Here is a 6,239-nt window from a genome sequence, read left to right on the forward strand (position 1 = left end):
ATGACATGGGGCAAGGACAGGATATCCAAGGGGAGTCCCAGTGAGGCTCAGTATAAATGGTGTAGTAGAAGCCAGAGCCCTTGAATCAGATCTATAACTCATTGCAATGAACACTTGCAAGTAAAGACGTACAGACTAAAGGGTATTTTGTGTGACTCACTGTGTCTCACCACAGCTTCCATGCTGAGACTTTAATTTGCTTGGTTTTTTTGTTGTTGTTGTTTTGTTTTGTTTTTCTTTCAAATTTTAGTTTATTTTGGTGGGGGTAGTTGCAAGGGCAGAGAGCAGATATGAAGGGATGGGAAAATGAATGGGATTGGGATGCATGATGTAAAAGACAAAAGGAATATATATATATATATATATATATATATATATATATCCATTCCATAAAACTGTGACACAGCATAATCATTTCATACCAGCAGCAATAAATGGAGGAACAGAGAAAAAGGATCAGATCACAGCAAAAACAAAACTCAGCAGGTAGCACACAGTGGAGTATACCGCATCACTACACTAGTGCCAAGAGGCTTGGGCAGCTGAGCTCCCAGAGTCTGAGCATTTGTAACCCACTCAGCCTCCCTCTGAAGCTGGTGATCCTCGATGTCTGAGCCAGAATTCGGTATCCATGGCATCTCCAGCATACTGGAGTTCCATCGCAGCTTTGGCTTTATCTTAATAGTTCACACATCACACTCTCAGGGGGTCCCTGTAGAGAATACAACTCTGCTCCAGACTTCCTAGCTCTCCTCAGGAATCACAGTAGAAAATTCTATGATCCAGGAACCTTTTTATCCTGAATGTACCACATGAATACCAGCTCAAGCAGTCACTGGGCACCCAAGGGTCTTGACTTCAACAGCCTCTGAGAACCTTGGCCAATGAGGCTGGGAAGGCACTTCCACTGATGGCAGGATGCCCTCGGGGCTCATCCATTCACGGGAAAGTCTTTCAAATTAGTGTACTAGCTCGCACCCTTGAACTTACAATGCAAAGAGGTGAGTCTGGCCAGTGAATAGAATCTTGAAATGCCCTCAGGAAACTTTCTATTTATTGGCCACAGTAATTTTCTGTTTGTTTGGTTTGGTTTGGTTTTTCTCAACTTGTCTGCCTCCATCAGATTCGTTAGTAGGCAAGTCTGTAGGCATTTTCTTGATTAGTGATTGATGTAGAAGGGTCCCACCCCTGAGGTTGAAAAATCCTTGAGTCACAAACTAGTTAACAGTGGTCTCCATGGCTTGTACTTCAGTTCCTGTCTCGACATGCCTGCCCTGACTTCCCTCAGTGATCAATGATAAAGCTTGATATGAGAGTTGTAAACTTGAAGCAAATCCTTTCCTCCCCAGTTACTTTTGGCCATGGTGTTTTGTCATAATAGAAACACTAACTAAGACACTACTGTCCTAGTGCAGGGCTTGGCTTCTTCTTAATGGTGTTACTCTCTTTAACAACCATGCACTCACTGATCACAGATTATAACTTGACTCTATTCTGGTCAAACTACATATCTTTCATGATGGGGTGTGTAGTGATGTAGGGCATCATGGTGGGGTGTGTAGTGATGTACAGCATCATGGTGGGGTGTGTAGGGATGTACAGCGTCATGGTGGGGTGTGTAGGGATGTACAGCATCATGGTGGGGTGTGTAGGGATGTACAGCATCATGGTGGGGTGTGTAGTGATGTACAGCATCATGGTGGGGTGTGTAGGGATGTACAGCATCATGGTGGGGTGTGTAGGGATGTACAGCATCATGGTGGGGTGTGTAGGGATGTACAGCATCATGGTGGGGTGTGTAGTGATGTACAGCATCATGGTGGGGTGTGTAGAGACACAGTGCATCAAGGTGTGTGTTTGTGTGTGTGGTGATGCAGACCATCATGGTGAGAGGGTGCTGTGATGTGAGGAGAGAAAGCCGTAAGCAGCACTGCAATTGATCAGGGATAAGTAATAAAATGACTTGCACATCAGAGGAGTATTTACTTCTCTTCTCCCCATCCCCCGTGTTAAATGAGGATTCTACAAACCTCAAGTAGGTTAGTCAACAAACTAAGTATAAATAACTGGTTGCTATGGATTTCCTGGTTTCATGAAAAAGAAAATGCATCAGACCCTAAAACTAGCTGTGCAAACTTTTAAAATCCCTAAATGGAAATAGGGACCAAAGCAGCCAGTGTCTCTTAGACAGGGCATCGAGAATGGGGTGCATTCAGTGCCGGATGTCTGTCTGCCTCTCCAAAGAACAGTGCATCCTCCTGCCTCTGTGAATTCCTGAAATCACAACTGCATTTGTTAGGTGGGGGAGGGGGTAAGCAAGCTTCCGGGTTCTGATTTTTCCTCTAGGTGACTATTTCGTTCCATGTTCTTGGATTCTTTTCCTCTCTCCTGTATTTCATTTAAGCCTGTGTTTCTTAATCTACAATATTCATTGCTATCTTGAAACTAATTTGAACATTTTCAGGCTTGAATCCCATTTACATATAATTAATGCACTGTGGTGATAATTCTAAAGGACTGCTCAAAGGGGACGGGGCAGGTTCCAGGGCTTTGGGGTTTTAGTAAGTTGCCTGACCTCTGCTAGCCTGTACCACCTCCCCTGAAACACAAGATGCTAAAATAGGCCTGGCAATTAATTAGTGATCATAAAAAGTACATTATAAACATGTCTGGAAATCTCATAGTAACACATCATCTTATACAGTTAATATGTGCCAATAAAAATACGTCTTTATTAAAAGGTCATACAGCAGGCTCACGTCTTCTCTGTGTTCCCAGCAGCACCGTGGCCTGGTTTCTGAGCCTCAACACCTCAGCCTCGGGAATGGCAGTCACAACAAATTCAATGGACAAAACCGTGCCTGGGAGTTTCAACAGCAGGACCCTGGTCCCAAACTTGATGATCGTCATCTCGGGACTGGTTGGACTGACAGGAAACGCCATTGTGTTCTGGTTCCTGGGCTTCCGCTTGCGCAGGAACGCCTTCTCCGTCTACATCCTAAACCTGGCGGTGGCTGACTTCCTATTCCTCCTCTGTCACATCATAGACTCCACGCTGCTTCTCCTCAAGTTTTCCTATCCCAACATTATCTTCCTCCCGGCCTTTAACACCGTCATGATGGTTCCCTACATAGCAGGCCTGAGCATGCTCAGTGCCATCAGCACCGAGCGCTGCCTGTCTGTCCTGTGCCCGATCTGGTATCGCTGCCGCCGCCCGAAACACACATCAACTGTCGTGTGCGCTGCGATCTGGGTCCTGTCCATGTTGATCAGCATTCTGAACCGGTATTTCTGTGGCTTCTTAGATGCCAAATTCGAAAATGACAACCGGTGTCTGGTATCTAACTTCTTCACTGCCGCATGCCTGATATTTTTGTTTGTGGTCCTCTTTCTGTCCAGCCTGGCCCTGCTGGCCAGGTTGTTCTGTGGTGCTGGTCGGATCAAGCTCACTAGACTGTACGCAACCATCATGCTCACGGTACTGGTTTTTCTCCTCTGCGGCTTACCCTTTGGCATCCACTGGTTCCTGTTAATCTGGATTAAGACTGATTATGGTGCATTTGCCTATGGCCTTTATCTGGCATCTCTTGTTCTGACTGCCATTAACAGCTGTGCCAACCCCGTCATTTACTTCTTCGTGGGCTCCTTCAGGCATCAGTTGAAGCATCAGACCCTCAAGATGGTTCTCCAGAGGGCTCTACAGGACGCCCCTGAGACGGGCGAAAATGGAAGCAGTGTCCCTCAGGACACCACGGAGATGTCAAACAGCAAAGTGGAGCAGTGAGGAAGAGTACTGCCTGGACCTCAGAGGTGACTTTGGAGCGATCACCGCTCTGTGCACTCGATGGCTGGCTGCTCTCCTCTCAGCCCCGTGACCTGACACGCCTCAGTGGCTCACCAACGTCTTCAACAGATCACCATTGACTTGGGTTTTTTTCTACCTTTCCTGAGTAAAAGTATTTATCTGAAAGTATCATGTCTTCATCCTCCTTGACATAAATAGAATTATCAAGTTAACTTCCTCTGAAGCTTTCTTTGCAACTTTGTTGCCATGGAAATAGCCCCTGTCCAAAACCATGACTCTCTTGTTTGCAATTGTTCTGTACCGGACAGTAAAGACGAAGGAGCCCCATGGTTTCCTGGGAACCACGCTCACAAGACAACACCTTCAGCAACAGCAAAAGTGTTTGTGATCATAATGCTCATGGTGCTGATAGTCGCCCTCCATCGTGAGACTACTGCACAGTTTACAGAGACAGATGCCAAGGCCCAGGTGCTGCGCTGCCTCACACACTCCCACAGCCCAGTGATGCAGCAGAAGAATCCCAGGGCTCCAGTCAGCTGACCCCAGCAGTCACAGATCTTGAAATAACTGGGATGTGTACGCTATGAGTTCTAGATTAGGAAGAACGGTTAGGCTATGTTCCCAAGCTGGTTCCATGACCGCCTTAGAGCTCGTGTCCATCCACAGAAACAAACAGGAAACTGAGTTAGGAAACGTCACTGGTCTGATTGATCTTATTCCCTAAGAAATCTGGGACCTGTTTTCTGAACAAGGTTGTGGGATTTGACCTTCCTGTAATCACAGCCTGAATATAAGAACCATACTGATTAAGAAAGACCCAGAAATGTATCCTCTCCACCATGCCTGTAATCAAAATGAGCAGATTCTCCTTTACGTGACTGACAGCTGCTGGGATTTGGAGAGGCTGCTGTGACATGTTCTTTCTGAATGTGGAGATGCTGCAAGTCAGGCGTCAGTATTACCATGACTCTGTTGGCCATAAAAATAGATGTGATTGTCTCTGCTCCCAGCAGTAGAGAAGAGGTCTCCTTGCACAGAGCTATCATGCAGGTGCAACTGCCTCTGAATCCATCCAGAATTAAACGCAGATATGTCAAGAGGAGAATGCCTCATTTGTAACTATGCAATTGAAGTGCGTAAATTGGAAATTTCCTGGGATGCTTGAAGTCTAAACTGATGATTCTACAATTTTAACCACCGGGTAAAACTTTTGTGGCAGGGTGGAAAAATAAACAGTCTAGACACAATAAAATGGGTCAGGGAGGAATTCATTGTGGCACTTTAACCTTAAGATTGTTAAAGGAATGGTTATCAGGGGCTGGGTCGTGTACGCGTGTGCACACACACACATACACACACACACACACACACACACAATCTTTACTATCCCGGCCTTTGCTGGAGAAGCTGGAGTACTGTGAGCTCTGAGCAGTGTCTGCAATAGCCCTGACAGACAACTGGACAGACATACAAAAGCAGCCTGAGCCAGCTCCAAAACAATGTCAGCTCAGAGTCCCTGCACTAGTCAAAACACAGCATCCTTTAGTCCTCCCAAGGATATCTCCACCCCTGCTGGCTCACAGGCTATAGATTTAAAGAGACAGATAAAAATAGAATGGGGGAATTTAGGAAACAGGGGTAACAAGCAGAATGTACCCTCTTGCCCACTGCAGTCTCTCCTGAGAATAGAGGAAAGAGCTCCGACCTCAGAGTAAATTTAGCCTTTCGTTCCCTGAGTAACCCTTAACTCTAAATGTTGTCATGGCTTCAGAGTTGAGAAGAAGACACCTGAAGGTCTTTGGATCTGCAGGCTAGAGACTGCTTTTTCTTTGGCACTGTAGTGAAGTGAGAACTCTGCTGCCGAGCTCTGTCCCCAGCCTTCCACTACCAGGACATCCAGGTTGAACTCTGTAACTCCCTGCTACGCGTGTGACAGAACAGAGCATATGGGCTTCAGAAGCTCTGAGGACAGTGGAGAAAGATGTGGTGTGGCGATGCTTCTGCTCCCCCTTTACCTTGTCCTTTACTCCTTCCCAAAAGCCACTGGAAGAAAAAATAAAAATTTCAATATTGCTTAATTACCATAAATGCTTGGGACATTTCCTTCCTGCCTACATGTCTGGGTTATAATACCTCTCCAGAAGACTAGTGTCCTCATTAGCGGTGACGGACACCCATGTACTCGTGTGGGTAGTCTAGCTACAAACTGCCCTGCCCATTGTTTTATAGCATTGCATTCTGGTTTACGTGTGGTGTATGTGCAGGTGTATGTATGTGCATGTGTGTGTGGGCATGTGTACACGCGTGTCCATGTGCTTCCATGTGTGTGCATGCGTGTGCACACATGTGAGCGTGTGTGCACAAATGTGTGTATGTGCGTGTGCGTGTACTCGCACGTGTGCATGTGCATCCCTGTGTGTGCATTGCAAGCATG

The 6,239-nt window shown here is 46.3% G+C and overlaps 1 protein-coding gene across 1 annotated transcript; it reads left to right on the top strand.

The window, feature by feature from the left end:
• Window positions 1-2,782: 2,782 nt before the first annotated feature.
• Window positions 2,783-5,729, top strand: LOC126493732 (mas-related G-protein coupled receptor member A). The gene has a single exon (XM_050130825.1). The coding sequence runs from the start codon at window positions 2,825-2,827 to the stop codon at window positions 3,782-3,784; it is 960 nt and encodes a 319-aa protein (XP_049986782.1). The 5' UTR covers window positions 2,783-2,824; the 3' UTR covers window positions 3,785-5,729.
• The last annotated feature ends 510 nt before the right edge of the window (window positions 5,730-6,239 follow it).

Source organism: Alexandromys fortis, unplaced genomic scaffold (genome assembly GCF_014885135.2).
Source record: "Alexandromys fortis isolate MF-2015 unplaced genomic scaffold, M_Fortis_MF-2015_v1.1 scaffold_359, whole genome shotgun sequence".
Lineage (NCBI taxonomy): Eukaryota > Metazoa > Chordata > Mammalia > Rodentia > Cricetidae > Alexandromys > Alexandromys fortis.

What these genes read in the sequence shown, in the direction of transcription:
- LOC126493732 (XM_050130825.1), top strand. Translation starts at nt 2,825, where the DNA reads ATGGCAGTCACAACAAATTCAATGGACAAAACCGTGCCTGGGAGTTTC.